At 40.7% G+C, this 27,890-nt stretch overlaps 1 protein-coding gene across 7 annotated transcripts in view; it reads left to right on the forward strand.

Moving 5' to 3' along the window:
• The window catches only part of ptprfa (protein tyrosine phosphatase receptor type Fa), a 589,458-nt gene that overhangs the window by 377,652 nt on the left and 183,916 nt on the right, over window positions 1–27,890 (forward strand). For all 7 annotated transcript variants that reach the window (XM_070886687.1, XM_070886691.1, XM_070886688.1 and 4 more), the window contains exons 7-9: window positions 18,063–18,332; window positions 18,874–19,455; window positions 26,300–26,433. In XM_070886687.1, coding sequence (XP_070742788.1) covers window positions 18,063–18,332; window positions 18,874–19,455; window positions 26,300–26,433 — 986 coding nt within the window. The remainder of the gene's footprint in view (window positions 1–18,062; window positions 18,333–18,873; window positions 19,456–26,299; window positions 26,434–27,890) is intronic.

Genomic DNA, 27,890 nt, shown 5'->3' on the forward strand with positions numbered 1-27,890 from the left:
GACGATTCACTAGGCTGATTCCGGAGATGAGGGGGTTACCTTATGATGATAGATTGAGTAGACTGGGTCTTTACTCGTTGGAGTTCAGAAGGATGAGGGGTGATCTTATAGAAACATTTAAAATAATGAAAGGGATAGACAAGATAGAGGCAGAGAGGTTGTTTCCACTGGTCGGGGAGACTAGAACTAGGAGGCACAGCCTCAAAATACGGGGGAGCCAATTTAAAACCGAGTTGAGAAGGAATTTCTTCTCCCTGAGGGTTGTGAATCTGTGGAATTGTCTGCCCAAGGAAGCAGTTGAGGCTAGCTCATTGAATGTATTCAAATCACAGATAGATAGATTTTTAACCAATAAGGGAATTAAGGGTTACGGGGAGCGGGCGGGTAAGTGGAGCTGAGTCCACGGCCAGATCAGCCATGATCTTGTTGAATGGCGGAGCAGACTCGAGGGGCTAGATGGCCTTCTCCTGTTCCTAATTCTTATGTTCTTATAAAAGGATGAAATTAAGCCTGTGGCAAAACTTAATTTGAATTTTTATTTAAATTAAAATTTAATTTAATTTTAATTAAGTGGAACGAACATACTAAACAAAGCAGGTTTTGTCCTGTAGTTCAATATATCTTTTGGGTTCGACATTATAAACTTATTACCACTCCTTGTCCAGGACCAACTTTCCAGTTTTGGGAGAATTTGCAGACTACCTGAATAGAAGAAAAGCAATTTAAACAGCTTACCCCATCTGGTTAGTATTATTAATGGTCGATGTTTTAGTGAATTACAAGATGATTAACATCAGATATGAATCATAAATTAGTCTTTTGGTTTATGATCTTGTCGAACCACTAGATTCAGATTATTGCTTTGTCTCATTTACAGCTATCAAATGGCCTCTATATTGGTACTTTTATAGTTAGTGTGCCATTGATAGCAGGCACGTAATACTTCTTCTGCCACTGGCACACTTTTCGGAACGGGCTGAATTCCTCATATGGTGCCTTGGTCCGAAATTGACCATCAGAGGCAGCACAAAACACAGATGAGTTCCTATTGGTCTTTCAGTGGGCCCTGTTCGAGCAGCGGCCTGCCAGTGGGGTAAAAAGAGAAAAGTGGCATTCAGAGGCTGCAGGTCTCTGCTTGAACCCACTTGAGCTCCAAAAAGCACTTTAAAAAGCAGCAGCAGCTGTAGTAACTAGTTTGTACAATGTAGCACAAACTGTTGATTTGAAGGTTCTTACATAGTAATACAGAGGAATGTTGGCAATACAGTGAGCACATCTGGTGTTTGATGGATAATTGATAAGGCATGTCATTTGTCATGGCATGACAACCCATGACAAATCCAGTAACGTTCTGTATTTAACTCATGCAGTATGATTTTCAAAAAAAAAGTCCCGAGGCCATTGGAAAATTATGTTTTCTGCCTCATTCCGTGCTGGCTGTGATGAGTTTTTTCTCTGCATTGACACATGTGATTTTGATGTGAACGCTCAGTTTCTGCTGGGTCCAATCCAGTGATGCAAATCTGCCCATTGAAATTTTATTCCAAAGGGTGGAATAAAGTCTACAGTAACGGTATTAACACTTTCCAGAAATGTGATCAAACTTAACGTTTAAAATTCTGACGGGTTTAGACAGGTTAGATGCAGGAAGAATGTTCCCAATGTTGGGGAAGTCCAGAACCAGGAGTCACAGTCTAAGGATAAGGGGTGAACCATTTAGGACCGAGATGAGGAGAAACTTCTTCACCCAGAGAGTGGTGAACCTGTGGAATTCTCTACCACAGAAAGTTGTTGAGGCCAATTCACTAAATATATTCAAAAAGGAGTTAGATGAAGTCCTTACTACTAGGGGGATCAAGGGGTATGGCGAGAAAGCAGGAATGGGGAAATGAAGTTGCATGTTCAGCCATGAACTCATTGAATGGCGGTGCAGGCTAGAAAGGCCGAATAGCCTACTCCTGCACCTATTTTCTATGTTTCTATGGCCCCAAGTTTCCACATGACTTGCTCCTGATTTTTAGGAGGAACTGGTGTAGAACGGAGTATCTTAGAAATCGGAATTCTCCACATTTAGTTTTCTGCAGTTCTAGTCAGGTAGAACAGTTTCACTTTGGAACAGAATTTTTTTTTCAAAAAGGGGCGTGTCAGGCCACTGACGCCTGATTTGAAAGTTTCCACGGTGAAAACGTACTCCAAACTAACTTAGAATGGAGCAAGTGAAGATTTTTGTATGCTTGAATAAACCTTGTCTACACTTTAAAAAATCAGGCATAGGTTACAAATTAGGCGTAGGGAACGAGGTGGGGGTGGGGAGGGGGGGGGAAGGGAAGTCATTAAATTCTACAATCAATCCTTAGTTACACTTATACAAATATTATACAAATAAATCCAACCTGAATAAAAATTTATAAGCAAAGAAAAGATTAAATAAACCATGTTCCTACCTGTGTGAAAGTGCTTCAGGCAGGCCTTTCAGGCAGGGGTGTGGCGTCGGTCTCCACGGTAGGGGCAGGCAGCAAGCAGCCTTCGAGCTGAGCTGCGGTGCTTGAGGCAGGCCTTCATTCCCCGCGAAGATGCAGCACCCGGACGGACTTGAGGCCATTCGGCCATGGGATTGCAGCGGCATCAGTGGCTGGCCGGCAGCCGAAGAATCAACGCAGGACACACGCAGCTCATTAAGGTTCTTGAGGCCATTCAGCCACGCTTTAGAGGCAGCGTCAGTGGCTGGCCGGCGGCCAAAGATACAGCAGCAGCCTTCGAGCTGTGAGGGGGACTGAGGCCATTTGGACAGGGAGAGGCAGCCACATCGACATCTTTATATTTAAATTTGCAGAATGGGTGCACCACATATTATGCAATGGTTTGCTTCCTCATGCAAGAAATTCTTTGTTCTTGGTGGAAGTTGATCCATTGCAAAGTTGAATTGGCACTTTTATTTCTCCAAATACACAGTCCTTAATTTGCAGGCACCGGTTCTGCAAATTTAGCAGTGAAAAGCTGAACTCACTGATTTCAACAGGTGATTTATTCAGCAGTGCTGCTAAAAGCACTCCCTCACACACAGAAATATCAAGAAAATTAAAATACAAGCCTTTGCAGGGGTCCAAGAAACAAATCTTCACTTTTTCTGCAGCACTTTTAAAAATGGCCAAGTGCCAATGTTTACTTCAGACACCGCGTGCGCGAACGCTCCAACGCGCACGCGCAGGGTTGCCGGCATCAAGAAGCCTCATTTAAATTGTACCCGCCCCCTCCTACTTACAAAATTGGCGCGAGTGGTAGGCTCCGCCCCCTGTGCGCCGTGCCAAGCAGACATCGAGCTCCAAGGAGCTCGAGAATACCGCATTTTTTTTCCGGCGCGAAAAACAGGCGCCCAGCTCTGAGGTGCGCCTTTTTCGCCGCGTGTGGAAACTTGGGGCCAAAGTTTCTATGTAGGCCCAATAATAATCACAGTGAAGAATTTGCTGTAATCCAAGAAATTTCCCCAGACCTATCTGCATAAATTTTTGATTTTTTTTTCTCTCCTTTTCCCCACAACTGTTCCATAATTTGTAGCATTTATTTGCCATGACAAATCACTTATCTTACTATTGATAGATATAGTGGTTTGATAATGTGATCTACACAAACTGATGCTTTATTGCATCACCTAGTTGCTATGGAAAACACCAAATTTATATTTAGTTCAGTATTTGTGCCAACTTTATGATGCCGTTAATCTCCTTGATTATTTCAATAATTGTTAACATAATCCATTGCAAAAAAGATTTTCCTGGTCATCTGCATAATTGTGAGAACTTTCTTGCCATTGGGAGGCTAAATGCCAAATGTCCAATCCCTTTTGCCAGATAAACTGGATACATAGCATATAAAATCACATCCATGTACTGTTCTGCATTTATAATGTCATTTGCTTTCATGGAGAAGCCCAGGTCTCCATAATTTGAAAGCTGCTTCCATTGTCCCCACATATTTTTTTAATTTGTTTTGATTGTCCTCAGGACATCACAGTAAGCCTGGAAATTGACACTGAACAGTTCCATGAGTCAGTGTGCTATGCTATTTTACTAAACTACTGCACCAAACTAGCTCAAGAGTACCTCAAGGCTCAAAAGAGGAAGTAAGTCATCCCAAAGCAAACTTCAAGACTTGAAAAATATTGGGGCTGGACTGCAGTTGGTTCTATGTCAGTCAGGTTATTCATGTTGAGGCATGTTGTCAATAACAGGAGAACTGCGTGTTGACTTACAACACCACTTGAAGGGGGTAGTAGTCATGATTTATCTTTGGAACTACAACCTTTTGGGGAACGGGGAAACTCTCTGCATTGTTTAGATAAGTTTCTCTAGACCAGCTGGGGGAAAAGAATAGAGAAAATGGAATCTAAATGTAAAAGCAGTTTTTGCATATTGCCTTTATGCCCAAGATGTTGGAAATAGTGATGTTGAATTATTTCAGTTATAGTTCATTGTGTTTCTGTTAAGACTAAGAAGCCCTGAATGTAGTGTGATACACCTTTGTCAAATGAATGCCCAAATACTTGTTTTGCTGTAAAAAAAAAAATTCATTTTCTCACAAATCTCAATTTCACAGAGCGTGGCCTAACCCTTTTCCCCCTTTGAATTTTCATAGAGAATTTTTTATTGCTGACATCTGGCTGGAATAACTACGGTAACCTGGTTCAGGAAAACAAGATATTTCAACTGTGTGTGTTCCTGTCACAAATTTGCCTGCCCTTAACAATGTTTCTATCCTGCAGTGCTTGGTTAAAACATCAAGCCAATGTGTTGAACAAACTGATCAGACTTTCTTTTATTACACTTTAATTTCATGTGTCCTATTTAAGTATTTTGTACTGCATATATGTGACAGGCTGGGAAGTGAAGCAGAGAGAAGAAAAACACACCATATAAGCACAATTGATGTATGCCAAAACTTGGTGCATGTTCCAAGTATAATTAGAACTCTCCTTCAATGGAATTACAATCAGAATTGTATCCTGGCAAATATCTGGAACATATTCCTTCTGTTTACTGTCAAATTTATTTAAGGTGTCTTTTATCCCTCAAACTTTTTTAAAGCGAGAAATCAGGAGGAGGATCTTATATTGTTATTGTTTTTAATTGCCATATAATATTGCAAGTCCCACGGGTTATTTTTATTTACGTGCCGGCTTGATTTTGTTCTGTAAATAAATCCTATCTGCATAGACTGCTGAAATGGTTGTCTCTTGAAAATGTTTTTTTCTACTCTTAAGAGACCACCACAACACTTCCCAGCCTGGACTTAATGGATTTACTTTGATATTTTAATAATTTCACAACTGTTCTTTCTTCCAACAAGTGTAGTTGTGGTCGAGTCAAATGTCCTCATGTACAGAATTGTGCTTTTTTTTTTAGGGGTGTAACAAGGCACGTAATTTTGTGCTGTGTGTGTGTGTCTGGTTTATGAATGTGCGTGTGTGAAGCTGAAAAACCACCATGCTGTTGTCTTGTCTTGTTTTTTCAGTGCTGTGAGGATTGATGAAGCCTGGCCTGTTTTTACTCTGTGTTTTTCCTTGTCTTTTTATTCCCTCCTCATCGTCATTGCACTCTACCATCAAACCCTTCATCTCTCAGATCAGCGAGAAGGTTGGTCTCTTTCACTTCTTATCCACCTACGCCACGCCACACGGACTGTCCTGTAGTGAGACAGAGCAGAGCTGGGCTTTCTGGCTCCCTGCCAGGCACGGTCTAGCCCTACCTATTGGAATCTAATGACTTTCTGCTTAAGTGTCTTTAAAACCTTGTGGAAGTGTCAGCGTGCTGCATGTTAATGTTGGTTTCTATTCTCAATCACTGGCTCTGCTCTGCCGTGTTCACTGTTGCTGGCTGCATGAGTATTACTTTGAAACAGTAATCCCAATTTCACCTTCAACTTTCAAAAATGTTGAGATGTTCCAATTTCACATTCGATCATCATAAATACCAAATGCTATCATTTCAGATTTCTTAAATCAGATTAGCCATTCTGAAATTATGCTCCATTTTAAAATTAATATATCACATACTTTTGTAATAATTAGCCAACCTCAAAAAAAGCTTAATTATGTTTGACACAAATAAATCAATCTGATAAATATGTGAGCAGAGTTAGTATTCTAGGTAAATATAATGAAATGTTTAAATATATATTCTTTGCAGTCATACTAACTATAGTAAATAAAAACATAAAATGCTGGAAACACTCACGAGGTCAGGCAGTATCTGTAGAAAGAGAAACAAAGATACTGCACCCGCAGAGTTTACTTTTGTTATACTGACTATAGTGTCTGGGCTGGGGATTTTACCTATACATAATATGCTGTTATCCCACTAACTACAGTGGTCAAGGTGGGATTACTATAGTTTGAAATGTAGCCCTTTACAAGTAAAAATTCCTTGGGGTTTACTGAAATTGTCATTAACTTTTAAGATTCTGTTTTTTGAGGGGGGGTGGGGGGCGATATTATGGTTTCTTACAAATAAACAGGTTTCCCAATCCCGTTCTTTTTACTCCCCTTTCATAAAACAATCATTTCTGTATAGCTCTCACGGAGTGAGACGTCATTGTAATATTTGATTGGAATGTTCTGACAGGGATTAAAACTCAATCTTTAGAAAAGATCAAAGCATATTCATAAATTCAGAATGAGGAGTTTGCTCATTTTCAAGCACCAAGCTTTGTGTTGCATATACACCATCAGGAAGCTGTTTTGATCAGGTTGTGTTTCAAATAGTGTAAATTATTTTTATATGTCCTGTGGACATAAAGCAGGAGCTAGGACAGAGGAAGATATTTTACACAGTGAAAAATGGCTGTGAATTAGGGAAAATCCTATTGCAGTATACCAAACTCCTGCCTCCAAAAACTCCAAACTTACAAAACCCTCTAAGCTACTTTTACTCACACTTTCCAGATAATAATCTGACCGATGCTATTCATTATCCCAGTAATGCTGCTTGGTTTGACTGCTTGAATTTTGTGGGTCTGCTGTGCCCGAAAATTTTAACAATTAAACCCAGCAGCATTACCGATGTATTATGGCTCTTTCTTTTTTTCTCTGTTTCTTTCTTTCTCTCTGGTTGGCAATCAGTAACTAGTGGGGTGCCGCAGGAATCAGTGCTGGGACCCCAACTATTTACAATCTATATCAACGACTTGGAAGAAAGGACCGAGTGTAAAGTAGCCAAGCTTGCTGACGATACAAAGATGGGAGGAAAAGCAATGTGTGAGGAGGACACACAAAATCTGCAAAAGGACATAAACAGGCTAAGTGGGCAAAAATTTGGCAGATGGAGTATAATGTTGGAAAGTGTGAAGCCATGCACTTTGGCAGAAAAAAATCAAAGAGCAAGTTATTATTTAAATGGAGAAAAATTGCAAAGTACTGCAGTACAACGGGACCTGGGGGGACTTGTGCATGAAACACAAAAGGTTAGTATGCAGGTACAGCAAGTGATCAGGAAGGCCAATGGAATCTTGGCCTTTATTGCAAAGAGGATAGAGTATAAAGTCTTGCTACAGTTATACAGGGTATTGGTGAGGCCACACCTGGAATACTGCGTACAGTTTTGATTTCCTTATTTACGAAAGGATATACTTGCTTTGAAGGCAGTTCAGAGAAGGTTCACTAGGTTGAGTCCGGAGATGAGGGGCTTGACTTATGGGGAAAAGTTGAGTAGGTTGGGCCTCTACTCATTGGAATTCAGAAGAATGAGAGGTGATCTTATCGAAACGTATAAGATTATGAGGGGGCTTGACAAGGTGGATGCAGAGAGGATGTTTCCATTGATAGGGGAGACTAGAACTAGGGGGCATAATCTTAGAATAAGGGGCCGCCCATTTAAAACTGAGATGAGATATTTCTTCTATCAGAGGGTTGTAAATCTGATGATTTCGCTGCCTCAAAGAGCTGTGGAAGCTGGGTCATTGAATACATTTAAGACAGTTTCTTAACCAAGAAGGGAATAAGGGGTTATGGGAAGCAGGCAGGGAAGTGGACCTGAGTCCATGATCAGATCAGCCATGATCGTACTAAATGGTGGAGCAGGCTCGAGGGGCCATATGACCTACTCCTGCTCCTATTTCTTATGTTCTAAAGTACCCAATAATGTTCAGAGCTAAAACTTTAACCATTGCATATCAGATATCCATACAGATTCTCTGAATGAGATTACTAATTTAGGTTTAGGACCTGCATTTAGTCACCACCTACCATCCTGGCAAGAGGGAGGGATTCAAATTCCTGGGACATTGGTTCTGGGGGAGATGGGACCAGTACAAACCGAACGGTCTACACCTGGGGCAGGACCGGAACCGATGTTCTAGGGGAAGTGTTTGCTAGTGCTGTAGGGGAGGATTTAAACTAATATGGCAGGGGGATGGGTATCTATGCAAGGAGACAGAGGGAAGTAAAATGGGGGCAGAAGCAAAAGGTAGAAAGGAGATAAGGAAAAATGGAGGGCAGAGAAATCAAAGGCAAAAATCACAAAGAGCCACAGTACAACATAATTCCAAAAGGACAAAATGTGTTTAAAAAAAACAAGCCTGGAGGCTCTGTGTCTCAATGCGAGGAGCATTCGTAATAAGGTGGATGAATTAACTGCACAGATAGCTATTAACGGATATGATGTAATTGGGATTACAGAGATATGGCTCCAGGGTGACCAAGGCTGGGAACTCAACATCCGGGGTATTCAATATTCAGGAAGGATAGACAGAAAAGAAAAGGAGGTGGGGTAGCGTTGCTGGTTAAAGAGGAGATTAACACAATAGTAAGGAAGGACATCAGCTTGGATGGTGTGGAATCTGTATGGGTAGAGCTGCGGAACACCAAAGGGCAGAAAACGCTAGTGGGAGTTGTGTGCAGACCACCAAACAGTAGTAGTGAGGTTGGGGATGGCATCAAACAGGAAATTAGGGATGTGTGCAATAAAGGTACAGCAGTTATCATGGGTGACTTTAATCTACATATAGATTGGGCTAACCAAACTGGTAGCAATATGATGGAAGAGGATTTCCTGGAGTGTATAAGGGATGGTTTTCTAGACCAATATGACGAGGGACCAACTACGAGCTGGCCATCCTTGACTGGGTGTTGTGTAATGAGAGAGGATTAATTATCAATCTTGTTGTGCGAGGCCCCTTGGGGAAGATTGACCTTAATATGGTAGAATTCTTCATTAAGGTGGAGAGTGACACAGTTCATTCAGAGACTCGGGTCCTGAACTTAAAGAAAGATAACTTCGATGGTGTGAGACGTGAATTGGCTAGGATAGACTGGCGAATGATACTAAAAGGGTTGACGGTGGATAGGCAATGGCAGACATTTAAAGATCACATGGATGAACTTCAACAATTGTACATCCCTGTCTGGCGTAAAAATAAAACGGGGAAGGTGGCTCAACCGTGGCTAACAAGGGAAATTAGGGATAGTGTTAAAACCAAAGAAGAGGCATATAAATTGGCCAGAAAAAGCAGCAAACCTGAGGACTGGGAGAAATTTAAAATTCAGCAGAGGAGGACAAAGAATTTAATTAGGAGGGGAAAAATAGAGTATGAGAGTAAGCTTGCAGGGAACATAAAAACTGACTGCAAAAGCTTCTATAGATATGTGAAGAGAAAATGATTAGTGAAGACAAATGTAGGTCCCTTGCAGTCAGAATCAGGTGAATTTATAATGGGGAACAAAGAAATGGCAGACCAATTGAACAAATACTTTGGTTCTGTCGTCACTAAGGAAGACACAAATAACCTTCCGGAAATACTAGGCGACCAAGGGTCTAGCGAGAAGGAGGAACTGAAGGAAATCCTTATTAGTCAGGAAATTGTGTTAGGGAAATTGATGGGATTGAAGGCCGATAAATCCCCAGGGCCTGATAGTCTGCATCCCAGAGTACTTAAGGAAGTGGCCCTAGAAATAGTGGATGCATTGGTGGTCATTTTCCAACATTCTATAGACTCTGGATCAGTTCCTATGGACTGGAGGGTAGCTAATGTAACCCCACTTTTTAAAAAAGGAGGGAGAGAGAAAACAGGGAATTATAGACCCGTTAGCCTGACATCGGTCGTGGGGAAAATATTGGAATCAATTATTAAAGATCTAATAGCAGTGCATTTGGAAAGCAGTAACAGGATCGGTCCAAGTCAGCATGGATTTATGAAAGGAAAATCATGCTTGACAAATCTTCTAGAATTTTTTGAGGATGTAACTAGTAGAGTGGACAAGGGAGAACCAGTGGATGTGATATATTTGGACTTTCAAAAGGCTTTTGACAAGATCCCACACAAGAGATTGATGTGCAAAATTAAAGCACATCGTGTTGGGGGTAATGTATTGACGTGGATAGAGAACTGGTTGGCAGACAGGAAGCAAAGAGTAGGAATAAACGAGTCCTTTTCAGAATGGCAGGCAGTGACTAATGGGGTATCACAAGATTCAGTGCTGGGACCCCAGCTATTTACAATATATATTAATGATTTAGACGAAGGAATTGAATGTAATATCTCCAAGTTTGGAGATGATGCTAAGCTGGGTGGCAGTGTGAGCTGTGAGGAGAATGCTAAGAGGCTGCAGGGTGACTTGGACAGGTTAGGTGAGTGGGCAAATGAATGGCAGATGCAATAGAATGTAGATAAATGTGAGGTTATCCATTTTGGTGGCAAAAACAGGAAGGCAGAATATTATCTGAATGGTGACAGATTAGGAAAAGGGGAGGTGCAACGAGACCTGGATGTCTTGGTACATCAGTCATTGAAAGTTGGCATGCAGATACAGCAGACAGTGAAGAAGGCAAATGGCATGTTGGCCTTCATAGCGAGAGGATTTGAGTATAGGAGCAGAGAAGTCTTACTGCAGTTGTACAGGGCCTTGGTGAGGCCACACCTTGAATATTGTGTTCAGTTTTGTTCTCCTAATCTGAGGAAGGACATTCTTGCTATTGAGGGAGTGCAGCGCAGGTTCACCAGACTGATTCCTGGGATGGCAAGACCGACATATGAAGAAAGACTGGATCGATTAGGCTTATATTCACTGGAACGTCGAAGAATGAGAGGGGATCGCATAGAAACATTAAAAATTCTGACAGGATTGGACAGGTTAGATGCAGGAAGAATGTTCTCGATGTTGGGGAAGTCCAGAACCAGGGGTCACAGTCTAAGGATAAGGCATAAGCTATTTAGGACCGAGATGAGGAGAAACTTCTTCACTCAGAGAATTGTGAACCTGTGGAATTCTCTACCACAGAAAGTTGTTGAGGCCAGTTCGTTAGATATATTCAAAAGGGAGTTAGATGTGGCCCTAATGGCTAAAGGGATTAAGTGGTATGGAGAGAAAGCAGGAATGGGGTACTAAAGTTGCATGATCAGCCATGATCATATTGAAAGGTGGTGCAGGCTCGAAGGGCCGAATGGCATCCTCCTGCACCTATTTTCTATGTTTCTATACAACAGTAATGGAGTTGTGACTAATCATAGTGATCAATCTCGATCATTTAGTCTGCAACAGACCCAGCAATGGTGCAAGGAAAACGACAGTGCTGGAGAGTTTTGGAACTTTGGGAAATTTGTCACTTATGGCAAATTAGGGATAGTTTTGTATAGTGGGATCTGGGTTAGCTTGACTCTGTGCTGAATTTGATAGTCACTACATAGCTAGATATTCAAGGTCCTAAATAAAGGGTGATGGGATATAGTGCAATTGTTATGTGTTTAAACTTCAGAATAACTTCATGGAACAGTACAACTAGTGAACCACCTACCTCACAACACCTACCTCACAACCTATGAAACAGCCCAATCAGGGACAAAGCTGACAAACTCTGGGACGCTCCCTTTGATTGCACATATATCTTAATCCTGTCTTCTACCTCAATTTGCACATCTCTGTATAGTAACCCCATCTCTTAAAAACCAGTAGCTCTTGCAGGATGTCAAATTTTGTATTACGTTGGTTATGCTGCTTTTTACTGCATTTTGGCATCAGTGTGCAGAAACAACGTCAGAAAGAAGCTATAAAATGGACAAATGTACATCAGTGCACAATTAATTAAGCCGTCTGGAAAATAGCTAGAGTATTTCAATAATGGGCAGAGGCCACAGTATAAAAGCAGCAAGTGTGAAGGACCATTAGGAAAAAGTAAGCTTTTAATGTGAAAAATAAATAAAAATGGCCTGCTGGTACAGTGTACAACCATTCAAGTTTTAATGATTAACCTTATCAAGAACTGATAAGGTTAATCATTAAAATAGCTCTATCTGCAGGAAGTTAGTAACAATGTATAAAACATTTGAATATGTGTGGTGTGAAGCTCTGCCTTCCCAGCTCCACAATAACATGAATAGACATTGGAACATGGCTTCCTGCTTACACCATTGTGAAAATACAGAGCAGCAAAAAAGTGGAATGAATTAAAACAAAACTTGTCAGTAATGTATTCTTTTCTGTCCTTGTCTCTTTCTCGTCTTTCTTCATTCATGCTTTTTCACTCTCTTCCTTCCACACATACAATTGATGTTAGGATCGGATAGTCTTCCTTTTATAGCATTCTCTTGATTTTTCACTGGAGAGTGAGAAAATAAAGGCGAGAAAGACATCTGACTGTAAAACTGGGTAATAGCAGTGTAGTCCAAATCAGAACTTCCAGCTTTTTCACCTCTGGAATCAAGTCATGAGCAATCCATCATAGGAATATCTTTTGGATTTAATTCTTGAAAGTACAAGTGGTACTAAACTTGCTTTTTTAAACTTGTTTTTTTCCCCCCAAATTTGTATCATTTAGTTGGCAGCATCATTCAAACACATTTATCTTGTTAATGCAAAACTGGAAATCCCAGGAGTTCAAACTTTCCTTGTAAATTGGTTTTGAGGTCACTGGAGGAAAGATATTGGCCTAGTTCAAAGCCGTTAAACAATATCAGCTACCAACGTGAAAGGAACAGAGCAACCAATAAATGTTCTATGCCAACGCGACTGTGAATGTGAATCAGAGCATGTTGAATTATTAATCTTTTTTTGCTTCCTTCATTTCTTCCTTTGTGTATTTGAGATTAATGTATACTATTATAGATTTTTGCATGCTGTTCTTGGAAGAACTTGGAGTTTTACCCCAACATCCTGACTTGCATTTCATTCTATACATAACATCCAACAAATAAAAGCATCACCACTGCTGCAGTCTCCATTCAGGAATGTTCTTAAGGGATTGATGGATGTCTGGTTTTATCATTACTATCAATACTGGTATCTGAAACCTTCAAATCAGGCGACAAGGTTAATCAGAAAAGGGAAGGGTGGTGCAGAATTGAAAGATTTGGAAATGAAAGGCTCCAGCTGCATAGCAATGATAATCTTGTCTTTTGTATTTTAAAATATCATCTGATTTGTTATACTCGTCTTTAGAGGAAGGGCTCCCTCTGAGTGCTTCTGTTGATGAGCAGTTTCTACACCATTAAATCATGTTTTTTTTGCCAAAAATTTAAATTACATTCAAAACAATTTAGCTCCTGTCGTCCTATATGCAGAATGCCGTGATTGGCTGTAACCATAGTATTGGCACAATGCTGACACCAGGTATCAGTTGAATCCTGATTTCAAGTGGGACTGGGATGGATGTGAAAATAATTCTAATACTGAAATTGACCGAATTTGAATCCTCTGTTTAATAATGTGATGATTTGAACAAAATGTGGCATGTTAGCAGATAGCGATCTGTTTTTTTTTAAAGTAGTCACTAATAATTGAGATGGCAACTGTGTCCAAACTAGATTAAATTGTTGTGTAAGGGCCAGCATAACAATATCTTTGGCCATCAGATATTTTGACTTGGTGGCTAATTAACTTTGTGAATAAAATTTACTTTTTATTTTTTAGTCATGCACTGTGTTGCACATGTTTGCCTGCTCAATGCATGCTGGCATCTGCAGCTAAGTGAAGCAATAACTCGCCTATATTTTTCCAAAGTAGTGTGCTTCCTGTAACTTTTAGAAGCAGCTTTTATTAGTAAGAACTGCTGTTATATTGGAGGCTGCAAATCCATCTAAAATTTGGTAAACAGGAATATTTAATTTTCTGTCTTCAATTGTTTTGTATATTCTTTGTGAGGAAAATCGAGCACATCCTTACTTCCATCCTAATTGTAATTGGTTACGGAATTACATTTGCAGAGATCTGAGAGAAGATTGCTTGCTATCTTAGAGCTATGTAATTCATAAAATGAAATATTAAAAATACTGAATCACTATTCTCTGTGCAGTAGGTTTATGTTTGGTTTAAATTTTCAATCTAACTCTGATGGTGGAAAATTCAAATCATTTTCTCAAATGACATCAAGTGACACTTTGCCTATTCCATGCGTGCTCTGATTGATGGTGTGACACAAAGCTGCACTACAAATAGAACGTTATGGAATAAGAATTTGGAGAAACTGTCAGTGTGATAAGGACTATGCAAAATCGTGATACTAAGCTAATCCAACTATTGCAAAATCAGGTAAAGTATATACCAATTCTATAAAGAAACCAGCTGTATAAGTATCACTGGAAAGGCTTCATTTTGTCTGCATTTTGAGAACTTAAAAGCAGGCATCAAATACACAGCATATGATAAGAAAGGTTTTAAGATGGTTATCTTTCCTTACACTGGTGCAGATGAAGAAGCATTTTGTATGGAAATGGAGTTTTGAATATCTATCCCAGTTCTGATACTTAATATCTAGTGTTGTGTTCTACACAGTTCCATTGCTAACATCAGAAAACATAACTGCACACCTATGGCATGAACTGTGAAAATGTATGGATGGCATGCCTTACTCTAGTGCATGCTTGTTTGTCTTATATGTATGGGAGTTTGTGCAAACCATTTTATTTCCACATTTGACTGCAGCAGCTCTTTGTGTTCCCCTTTACTCTGCTTCTTTGACTTTTTCTTGCATTAAACTGCATGGGAGCTGTGAGCCTGATGCGTGCTCATTGAATGTAAGCACACTGCGTTTTAAGTTTATGAGCCAAGCTTTTGCAAATTGGTCACTGCAAATTTTCAGTGCAGTGAAAACAAACTCCCCATTATCAGCAGTTTATCCGAAAGCTTATATTTAAAAAGTGGTGTTTCATTTCTGTAAAACAAGACTGATGTGGTCAGAATTTAATAGTCTGGAGATGTTCAGTTTGATAAATCGTCATCATGTTGAAACCATTTCCATTCCCATGAGTAATGGCGGAGTTATTCTCCGTAACTACTTGCACATTAAATAGTAACAGGAACAAAACACCCAGTCTGGAGAGCAACAGGCAAGCTTCATAACACTGCAGCTAATCTGAGCCAGACACTATAGTCTCAGAATAAAATACTATTGATGATCAGTATGATGGACTACCAATAATCTAGGTCATGGCATTACAGGGCACTGTGACACTAGCAAAATGATGTTTACATGTACTGAAGAACATTTTTCTCAGAATCTAGATCTAAATAACTACATTCTAATGGTACGGAAGCCATCTATTATGAGATTTTTCTTGCAGTGCATTAGCTATTACATCTGGTGTCATAGAATTGGGTTAACTGAGATTTTGTGATTTTAAAACAGTATGTAACCATAAGAATTCCAAATTGCAAAATTGGCAGTTGCAAGCACCCGGCCAGCACCCAAACATTTTTTTTAAGTATTTCTCAACATGTTTGATTTTTCTCCCATTGCAGCTTGTAGTGAAGGATGATCTGGACTGGGTGATTAATTCACAACTTGTATTATCATTTTGTGAATAGCCAGCAGTGGCACAGTTTCAGCAGGGTGAGGTATACAGTTCTTTGTCTTCTTTTTTCCACCCTGAGACACAAAGAGGAAAATGCAGGACTGTAGCAGTCCCAAGAAGAACTAATCACATGAAGCCAGCTGAGCTGGGCAAGTTCAGGTGATGAATACTTCTGTAACTCAAGTCAAGTGCATCTAACAAAGGCAAACAATTAAGTAACCTGGTCCTGGTATTTGCAGTCTGATTGATAGTCAAGTACTGCAGCCTCAGCTCTACTGCACTGCCCTTGAATGACTAATTGACAAACAAAATTATGAGGCAAATTTTCTCTCCAGGAAAATCAGTATTGAAAGATACCAGGTGCATAATTTTACAAGGGCACTGTGCTTACACAGATATTACACAAACACTGTAGTATCCCTAAATGAAAACATTCAAAATCAAAAACAAAGAACATTTGAGCATAGATTTATCTTCATATTCAACTCATGGTTTGAGTGACAATTTTTTTTGTGTGTAAAAGTAGAACAAAAACTTCTATGGCCCACTCTGCTGGTTCCCAAGATGCTGATGGCTAGCAACAGATTGACGTGTTGCATTTGTAAGATTATCAGAATATCTTGTTAGATCTTAGTGCACTTTGTACCATCATCGCCTTTGAGTACTTGTCAAGATTTATCTTACCATTGGGTGTAATGCAACACTAGTTGTGTGATGGGACAGAGTTTTTGTACATTATGACCTGGTAGTATTGAAAATGTTGGGCAAGTATGCTTCAGCAACCCACCAGCTATCAAAATCTCCTCTTCCCCTTGTTACTAGACTTCTATTTCTTTCCCTCCCACCTCATTCAGATAGTTTGAATAGCACAACACTTTTTTTTTATAAAACCAATTTTGACCTAATTCACCAAGCCAATTCCTAGACTTAAGCATTGTGCCAGATGTTTTTATATTTTTGCCTGATAAAATTAAAAGCAATATGACATTTCTGTTCCTTTTTATTTTATTATTTTTTAAAGACATAAATTGAGAAATTACAGGCATTACTTCAATTTATTAATCAACTATTTATTTGGTATTATAATTATGTTTATGTCCTTCCGGATATTTTACTACAAATCTAATTCTGAAATAAAATTTGAGAACAACGTTTAGTGTGTACAAATCTGGTCCTTTTGTCGAATTTGTCACCAGTTGCAGGCATATATTTTGTTGAAAACTGCATTGCCATTTTAAAATGTAACTTGTTTTAAAGAAAAATGAGTGATACATCTTCAGTTTTATGTTTTGCGTTCCCTAACTTCTGGGAAGAACATGATGCATGCATGGTTGTGAACAGTCATTCTTCTTGTTTCTGCTGTATGCTGTTCTTCACTATGCTGTTTGGCTCTGTGCACAGTATAGAAGTAGAAGAGATGCACAAATCTGTGCCATGTCCAGCAAGAACCAAGCTGTTCTATATTCTGGATTTGGAGAAATGATACTTTGTTGTATTTGTGATTACATGTTCCTCTGCATGTTGAGATAGGGAATTAATAATATTATGCTATTTAGAGAATGCTGTAAGTGAAGGTACTTGGCAGGATTAACTCACTGCTGTCCAAATGAGAGTTATCAAAGTTAGCTTAGCTCCATAGGCAACGTAAGTTGGTGTGCAAATCACCTGGACCACTCTGGGTATTTCCCCATTGCCAGTACACACCCTCTCTGTGTATTGTAGGGTAACCTTAAAAAATGGAGAATTAGAAATAACTTGCATAGAGATTTGCCATTTCTGCATGTTTGCTGTATGGCCAAAACAGCCCCCTACATTAAATCTGCAAAGGATATTTTGGACCCAAAATTAAGAGGACTCCCTGATATCTGATATTCGTTTTTAATTTAAATAATCATGGCGTAAAAGGATAGCTATTTACATTCTGATCCATTTCATTTTCAAATACTAGTTATAATTCAGTTACTAGTTATAATTCAAATTCAGGATGACTTTTCTTTTGTTCAATCACATATAGCCAGATGGAGGAGAAGTCTGTTCTGTGCTTCTGTTTTTCTCATCCAGGTTTAATTTACAGCATACACTAAACATTGTTATCTGGTGCTTGCATTATTTAAGCATCGGCTATATAGATTTTATTTTATTACTGCAGTTCATTTTCTCAAAGAAGCAGCTAATCTTTACCAACGTACCTTGGTGTGGTGGGTGGATGTGGCTTGTGCGCACCCTGCATGGTAATAGTTGGGACATTTTTGGGTATTTTTTGATACTACCACAAATATCTTCCTTTTCAGTGCGCCGTGTTCCCCCGCGGTTCTCTATCCCACCCACTAGCCATGAAGTGATGCCGGGGGGCAGCGTTAACCTCACCTGTGTAGCTGTGGGGTCACCTATGCCCTATGTGAAATGGGTGGCTGGAGCAGTGGAACTGACACCAGAAGAAGACATGCCTGTTGGACGGAATGTTCTGGAGCTGGTTAACATTAAGGAATCTAGGAGCTACACATGTGTTGCCATGTCTTCACTGGGTATTATTGAGGCAACAGCACAAATAACTGTTAAAGGTAAGTCGATAAAAGAATGACTAACATTCATAGTCACCTGGCCTCATTAATTAGAGAAGTACATTTATTTCATTTGGTGACCATGTATTAATATTTATCTTCTCACTCCCTGTTCCTCTCCCCTTCTACCCCCTCCAAAAAAAAAGATAAGGGTGTGGGTTACAGCTGTGGTTCTGTTCATCTGTGCCCAAATGATAAAATAATTTTCTTAATAGATTCATAGTCAAGCTTTCTGAGTTGGGTTGGTCTTGTTAAAATCCAGAAGGCAACATTTCTATTTAGAATCCAAAGTTGTAATAGTAATTTGGCAGCCAGCAAATGTTGATTATGATTTTAAAGGTGTGTATTCAAGGCTGGTGAATTTTCCTCATTCCTCATTTTGAGATAGCTACTCAGTTTTAAAATTTGATTGGTCAGATATTGAGTAATTGCAGTGCAAAATGCATTTACTTTGGTGTTATTCAGTTTACTCATTTGTATGTTTATACCTGTATTGCACTTTGCAATAACTTTACTAAATGTAACTGCTTGTGCATTCCAGCTTTACCAAAGCCACCTACTATGACCAGCGTTACAGAGACGACTGCTACTAGTGTTACACTGATATGGGAATCAGGAAATATGGAAATGATACCATATTACGTGATTCAGTACAAACCAAAATCATCTGATGGACCCTTCCAAGAGGTTGATGGAGTTGCCACTACACGATACAGTATTGGGGGTCTCAGCCCATACTCAGAGTATGAATTCCGAATCATTGCAGTAAACAATATCGGCAGAGGTCCTCCCAGTGAAATAGTGGAAACCCGGACCGGCGAGCAGGCTCCATCCAGCCCACCTTTAAAAGTTCAGGCACGTATGCTGAGTGCCAGCACCATGTTAATCCAGTGGGAGGAGCCAGAAGAATCAAATGGACAGATTCGGGGTTATCGCGTATATTATACTACAGACTCCAGGTTGCTCTTGAATATGTGGAACAAACATAACTTAGATGACAGTCGTCTAACAACCATCGGCAGCTTAATAACAGGCATCACATACAGCATCCGAGTATTGGCATACACCTCGGTTGGGGATGGACCACCATCTGAAATTATACAAGTTAAAACGCAGCAAGGAGGTGAGTCACAAAATTTCCTACCTGGCTATTTCACATTTTAATTTTTAAAACCAAATGAATGGAGTGGAATTGTCTGAATGGAGCTCTCTGCATTCCTGTTTTAAGAATTAACCTCTAGGTATGTGGTATTAGAGTGGGTTAATCGACTGTAGTTTTACCCCATATTGAGATTGCATGGAAGACCTAAAATCACTTCTATTTCTGACACATTTAAAATCCAAGTGAAGTAAGTTTGGGCTGGTCTGGTTTCAAGCAAGTTATCAGTGGGTGTAACTCCCTAACACTAAACGAATCATCATTGGTACTATTTATCTGGTGTGTATTGTGGAAGTCATACTAGTACAGTTGTGGTTAATATTGTCGGATAGGTGCTTTGTTGGGGCAATTTAGAGGGAGCGTCATTGCTTTAAGTGTCCTAAGGATGCTTTGCTTTTGTTTTTCAAAATGTTATGCTTCTTCTTCAGATGGTAGTGACTCATTTTCAATTTAGTTCACAGGTGTTAGCAGTCCACCATTACCTCACACATGTTACTTCTCTTAATAAGTACACTCAGATATTGAGTGAGTAGACTGACCATATAAATTCCAAGGATCGTGCACGCATTTTTCAGCAGGTGTCACTGAATAGCAAATAATATTCGTCTGATTGTAACTTCCACTTTGCCACTGCAGCTGAGATCAGCTGATTTACACAGGACATGATCTTCCTTATCTTTATAGCGCAGTGTAATTACATGGGGTAGCCTATTCATATTTATTCTGATACTGAAAAAAGGACTGGAAAGGTTCCCCAGTTGGAATAGTAGAAAAGGTCATGTGCAACTGAGAAAGCAGACTAGATGATCTTATTTATGATTCCTGGTCTGTACTGAGTTAGCTAATCTGAGCCAAAGTGGAAATAGAGGTGCGACAATTGGCCTCATTGCCATGAACTCGGGGGAATATAAACCAGGGTTTCCGCCTCCCACTCCATACTGCTATCCAGTGACTGGTGCAAAGTTACGTTTGGGTGTTGGCTGAGAACAGGATTGGACTTGACTGTGATGTCATCATGGTAAAATAGTCTGCCAACATCTTGCTATCGAGGCTCAAACATGAAGAACAGCCTCTTGGGTGACCCTTTTCCAATGTGAGTCTGGAAAGTAGGGGGAAAATAATGAGAAAAATATATTTTTTGTTAAAATATCCTCTTAACTGTGCGACCTTGATGGACACATTTATCTTAACACTTGCTCCACAGAAAAAAAATAAAAGTAAATATTACTGTTGCTTTCAGGAATCTCTAGAGTTTACTGCTGTGGCTTTGGAAGAGGACTTTAATCTTAGTTTTTTTTCTATTTAAAAAAAAAACTGGGATGAGACTGGCCCCAAGCTTTTCAAGTAACACACATAAAAAGAAAGACTTGTATTTATATAGCGCCTTTCAGGACCACCGGACGTCGCAAAGTGCTTTACAGCCAATGAAATACTTGTGGAATGTAGTCACTGTTGTAATATAGCAAAGGCAGCAGCCAATTTGCACACAGCAAGCTCCCACAAACCGCAATGTGATAATGACCAGATAATCTGTATTTTGTTATGTTGATAACTCCTCTGCTCTTTTTCAAAATAGCGCTATGGGATCTTTTACATCCAGTTGACAGAGCAGACGGGGCCTCGGTTTAACATCTCATCTGAAAGATAGCACCTCCGACAGTGTAGCGCTCCCTCAGCACTGCACTGGAGTGTCAGCCTAGGTTCTGTGCTCAAGTCCCTGTAGTGGGACTTGAACCCACAACCTTCTGATTCAGAGGCAAGTGTACTATCCACTGAGCCACAGCTGACACTGACATAGGTGGCAGAGAGAATTTCCCCAACATTTCTAACTGTACATGTTGACAGCTGCTCCTTTTTGTGATCAAAGGATTTTAGAAATAATTTCTGAAATGTATGGTTTTCTTGAGACAAAACAAAAATGTTTAATATTCACTGGCTTGAACATGGACTGAAAAACTTTGATACTTATAAAAGTGAATTAACATTTGGAAGGGTGTTTTTGTAAAAAATCTAAATCTTGGGGTTATTGCGACAGCAATATGGGGGCCGAAATTGGTCGACATACCACCCGTGTACTGCTCAAAAAGGCGATTTTGGTCAAAAAACACCGACATACCGCTCGGCGGAATATTCATTATTGACACACCGTCCGCCGTGCAGCACCGCCCACATCCCGTCCAAAAAGTCCGATTTTCATCACAAACCGCCAACATACCACCGGAACTGCATAGCGTCCTGGAAAAGGTGGTTTCACGCGATGGTAAGTGGGTGGGAATGGGCAGAGTGCTCGCAGCCGCCATTTTGAAAATCGGGAACTCTCAGCTAAAGCAGCAGCTCTGTGGGGCCAAGTTTCCACAGGAGTTGCTCCTTTTTTTTTTGAGCAACTAGTTTTTTTTTTGGAGTATCTTAAAAATCGCAATTCTCCACATTTAGTTTGCTCCAGTTTCAGTGAGTTAGTTCAGTTTCTTTTTCGTGTTTTTTTTTCAGAAGGGGGCGTTACCAGCCACTTACGCCTGTTTTGGCCATTTAAGCAAGTTTAGACAGCCAATAGTTACTCTAAGCTAACTTAGGCCAGCGTATGTGTCCAGTTTTGTATGCTCAGAAAAACCTTGCGGACTCTTTAGAAATCAGACGCAAGTAGCCAGAGATTGGGGGGGGGGGGGGGCGGGGGGGAGGGAAGATAGAGGATTTTCAAAAGCACTAAACACCTTCACAACAACATTAAAGAAGTATAAGTACATTTAAAGCAGTAAGCACTAAACAAAGCAGTACATTTAAAGCACCAAGCACTAAACAAAGCACAAAAATAAGCATTTAATAACAAATAAAAAATACAAGGAAAGCACCAAGACTTACAAAGCACCAAACAAAGCACAAAAAGTAATAAGCAATTAATTAACAAATAAAAAATAGAAGGAACCCTGCACCTAAAGCACCAAGACAAAGTAATAAGCAAACAATCAATAACAAATAAAAAATAGAAGTCCTACCTTTATGTGAAGAGAAGGTGTTTCTGTCAGCCTCTCTCTCTGTCTCTGTCAGTGTCTCTGTCTGTGTCTCTGACAGTGAGGGGTGGGGGGGAGGGGGGATTTTTTGAGATAGAGAGAGACAGACACGCACGAAATGTATTCGATTTGGTCAACAAAATAACACCAAGAACCGATATTGAATTGATGCCAGCAGCTGTTGGTGTTTGCCTTGGTTCGTTCAAAGTTTGCTTTTCTGGCTTCCGCCATCTTGATAATTCAGCTCGAGCCAGGACCCATCTGCCTCGCCCCCCTCTTGGCCTGTTCCTTCGCTTTCACGCTGCATGAAGCCGTCCCCACTTTTTGAATGCTTCATGTGCCCCACATGCACATTAACCCTGTTGCCGAGCATCTCCTGCCTTTGACTTGCTGGTTGACAATAATGCCTTCGGCAAGTTATGCTGTAAAGATCCCAATCTTGTCATAAAATATTCAAGATACTTTAAATCAAAGCGTGCGCCCACACATATGCACAACCACTGAAATAATGCTGCTAGGGCCATTGGGGGCCTGCTCACATGAACGCGGCATCGGGGGAGCACATTCGGCCAGGGCTAGGGGCAGCGTGCTTCGGGCCACGACCACACAGCCTGCAGCATACGCACACAGGATCTGGGGATGAGGAGCTACTGCACATACACGCACACTCTAGCGCGCATGTGCAGAGGTCCCGGCACTGTTTTCAGCGCCGGGACCTGGCTCCGCCCCCTGCTGGTTCTGCTGCGCTCCGCCGAGTCCAAAGGAGGCCTGATGAGCGTGGAGAATACCACGGTAAGGATTAGGCGTGCTTTTTCTTCCAGAAAGTCGGCAGACCTCATGGAGGTGCACTGTTCTAAGGGTCGGTGGAAACTTGTCCCCTGTATCTCTGAGGTGACCAGTGATTTTAGAGTGTGATTTTGATTGGAAAAGTTATATTTACCTATCACTGAGTAAATTATTAAGATAGAAAGGCATTTTGTTTAGATTTTTTCACAGAAAATATTGTGAAGATTTAAAAAGAATGGAGGGTCTGTATTATCTCAGCCTGTATTGCTAATGGAGGAACCAGATGAGTGAGGAAGTTTATTCAGCATGACTGTTACCCCAAAAGTTTGACACTGTACAAGAGTGCTTAAATTTGATTCAAACGTTTATGCAAAAATTTTAAAAATATACAACAATTTCAAAACATTGTAAAACTTATAACTGCAAAACAACTGTAACAACTTTAATACCAATTTCAGCAACATTTTTACAACTTTAATAAACTTTACTTCAATTACAACAAAAAAAAACCTTTACATTCCCCACCCATGCCCTCTGCCCCTTCCACAGCTGCGTAGTACACCACCCTTGGGACTATTCCCCCCTCTTTCTTACTCCTGCCCTTCTCTTTCCCAGTGCCCGTGGGCATGGACCTCCCCATGTTGATACCAAGTCAGCGTCCAGCACTGCACCGCAAGTGCTGTTGCTGTTGTTGGGGGTGCGGGGGGGAGACATTGCATGTGCAATAACTGGGGGACTCAGGAGAAGCTCGTGATGTGGAAGGCATGGTTTCAGGGCTGGGAGATGATAGCTCCCCCCTCAGGTGCTGTCGACCTGACTACTATGGCATGGGGGAGTTCTGCGTCATGTCCTGATCTCGTCAATTGCCGCATGGCTTTGACGGCGTTGGTGGTTCGCTCCATCGCGGTGATCATACGCAACCTTTCCTCCGATTGCCGCTCTGATAGAGTCGCGATGTTAGTGGCTATTGTAGTCATGGCTTTGAGCAACTCTCGACCTATGTCAACGCTGGCCTGTGACAGACACACCATGTCCTGGTACACGCCGAGTAGAGCAACCAATCTTTCCTGCACCAACCTCCGTCACTGTGGCAAAGGCACTGCAACACTGGGAGTGCATTGCTGCGCACGGCTTGGTACGGCAAAATCAGAGGACCCATGGGGGAATCCCCTGAATAAAGACTCCGCAGTGGAGGATGTTCCAGCTGTCCCACATGGAGCTGGTATATCCTCCTCCGTCTCCACCCTCAGCTCCACCTCCATTGGCTGTCGGATCAGCGGCTGTTCCTTCGTCAGGAGAGGTCTGGGTGACGCCAGAGGTGGAGGCAGTGGGTGTGTCGCTGTGGTCTGAATCATCCAAGTCTGGAAGTACAAAACACCATTTACAGTGCAATAAACTTACATTACATTACATCAGGCCAACATTACAGTTACAGTTACATTACATGACATGAGAGGACCACAACACAATCTGCATTTTATTCAATTTACCATCTGCTTGTGTGAGTGGGTCAGCTCCACTGCCGGTGGAGGCACGGTTGCTATCCCCAACCAGGGACAGGGCATATATCTCTTATCAGTAAGCGGCTCCTGGGTTGTGGGTCCGCCCCCTGTGCAATGCTGATCGGCCGCTATTGCACATGTCGTCTTCTGCAGAAAGTAAAGTAAATCAAAGTATAAATCTTCAATCCATTTAACATGGCGCACACACACTGATCCTCTTGCCATTGCCTGAAAAGCACGAATGCATCGCCGTAACCTTAAGATAAATAACATCATCCTCGTGACATTGAACCAACATTTACATGGTACATTACACTTGGGGGGGGGGGGGGGGGGGCGGAATATGCATATAAAATTATTACTTACTCTTGCTACCCTCACTAAGTCATTTCACCTCTTGCGGCACCTTTCCCCGATACGCACCATCGTACTTTTAGAGGACACAGCCACCCCGATCACGTCCCAAATTCGGTTGTGCTCCTTTGGGGAGGCGGGGGGGGGAGCTTTCCACACCCACCCTTGGTTAGCTCGGAGTACCTCTCTGTTATGTGTTCCAGAAGGGTAAGTAACTCCGTTTTATCGAAGGCAGGTACCCTCAACCTCCCCTCCTTCTCGATGTTCCTGCGCTTTGATGACTTCTTTAACTGCCATCATTTTTTTATTGATACTAATTTTGGCTTGTTAAATATCTCTTGTCTTCAAAGTGAAAAATTATTAGTTGCTACCAATTTTTTTGCACTGTGCTGTCTATTTTTAAACTCACTGCCCGTCGACTAGCTTGCTGCTCCTTCTCACTCTCTCTCTCCTCAACTCACTAAACATGCACGGGTGACCCCTGATCCGTGAACTCGTGAGTAAAACGCTTGTATTAAAAAAACGGTGGGGGGGTGGGGGTGGTATTCGCGCATACGCAGATACATGCCACACCACCCATCGAACAGACTACTAACATACTGTCGACATACTGCTGAAATTTTTTTCACCAATTTTATCCTCTTCGGTCTCGGTGGTGTGAAACATACCGCCGAAAAATGGGCAGGTCTTCCGTGTCGCCCAATTTCAAGCCAATTTTGAATTATAAACAAAAGATCACTGCATCAGGTTATATTACTTTGTTCCTCAAATATATCCCTTAAGCATGTGTTCAAGTACAATTTCTTCATTGTATGTTCTCAACAGAAGGTCATTTTGCGTTCCTCCCATCAAATCTAAACTAACTGTTACATACAGGTTAAAAAGAAAATGTTTGTTGAAAGTAGAGGTTGATAAACTGGAGGACTTTCTTCCTGATGGAGGACTACTTATTTGAAGTTTGTACTATACATTAGAGCTATACAATTCTGACAGACTATGTCAGCAGAACTGCTACTTGGAAAATTATTTGAGAAAAATAACATTTGTATTCTAAGATTTTAAGTAGGCTAGGGCTGTATAGATCATATACTAAAAGGGTTGAATATAGATTTGTTCCCTTTAGCAGAACAATTGTTTACTCTGGATTCCTTCCTTCTGCAGTTCCTGCTCAGCCAGCCGAGTTCCAAGCTGAAGCAGAGTCTGATACCAGCATTGCACTCTCCTGGGTGTTACGTCAACAAGAGAAAATTACCAAATATGAACTAATATACTCTGAGGAAATCGATGGCAAAGAGGTATGATGGAATCCAAATCTATGGGGAGGGGGAAGAATAATAAAAGCATATACAAGATTGCTGTTGAGTTAGTCAGTAACAGAGGTATGAATGATTCCTGCTTTCCATTGTTTTACACAATTTCAGTATAATATAGAGATGAAAGGTCAGTGACTGCAGATGGTAGAATTCAGATTGCCTACTGTACCAATCACCTTGTTCATTGCTTGAATTACAGACAATATCCAATTCTTTTCACCCTCATTCCTCCTTTCTGTAAGGCAGTGGCTTTTTTTATAGGCATTGGCAGACGAACAGTAACTATTCCAAGTGGCTATTTTCATATGTTAACTTGAACAGTGAATGTTTGGCTGTTAAGTTATGGGAACAATCATAACTGAGCCGGATTTCCTGACCTTTGATCATGGTAGTGGTCTTTGGATAGGGATCAGAAGTCTGGATCCGAACTTTTTTTCCTCTTTCTCGCCCAGGAGTGGTAAAACAAATCCTCAATTGTGCCTAAATGTCCCTAATTCAGCACAGACCAGGGTTCGAACCTGATAATCTTCTGAAGGAAAATGGGGGCAGGAATGTATTGTAGTATTAAATACAATCTTTGTAAGCTCACCAAATCATAAGGATTGGAAAATAGCGAACATTACTTTATTTTAAAAGGGTCAAGAGACATGGGCCAGGATTTCCTGGGGCCAATGACCGCGTAGGCATAGCTTACGCGGTCATAAGTGCTCCGCAAGTTACGGGTTTCCGCATGCAATGCGCATGCGTGAAAACCTGGAACTTGTGATTGTACAAATTCGAAGGAAATGGACATTCGCTGGCACAGGGTTGGGCTATTTGCTCAATGAATGCCTACGAAACTCTTACACCTGGTAAAATCAGGCGTAAGGCCGCCTTTTATCAGCATGCGGGTTTAAATAAATATTAAAATAAATTTTTTTTAAATCATTTGAACATTCAAAAACCGTTACAGTTAGTTTAGGTTATTTTTGGTCCCTTTAAAAATTATTTAACTTTATTTATTTATTTATTTATTTATTTGAAATGTTTAATTAAATTGCATTTTCATTAATTTTAAACGTGATGATTTATTTTTATTTTAAGATTGTGTGAAACTGTATTTTTTATGTGATTCCTGTTATGCTTGTGGAGATTCCGTATGTAAGTGGAATCCCATCAGCATAATGGGATCCCCTTTTTGATTGGTTGGGTCAGCCCACGTGATCCCAGGGACATTTGCGAACTGCATGTGCCCCGAGGGTACATGGGCATTTACGCAGGCGTCTGTCCACAGGCCCAGGAGAACGAGTCTTTGTAGGTCCGGGGACATTAGGTAAGTACTGACTTTACTTGCAGTTCGGAGCATTCGCCCGCGGGAAACCTCCGACCGCAATTTCAGGTCCATGAAGTTATAAATTGGTAAGTTTACCCAGTTATTGGGGAAATCTTTGAAATGATTA

The sequence above is a fragment of the Pristiophorus japonicus genome, chromosome 8 (genome assembly GCF_044704955.1).
Source record: "Pristiophorus japonicus isolate sPriJap1 chromosome 8, sPriJap1.hap1, whole genome shotgun sequence".
In the NCBI taxonomy this organism is placed as follows: Eukaryota; Metazoa; Chordata; class Chondrichthyes; family Pristiophoridae; genus Pristiophorus; species Pristiophorus japonicus.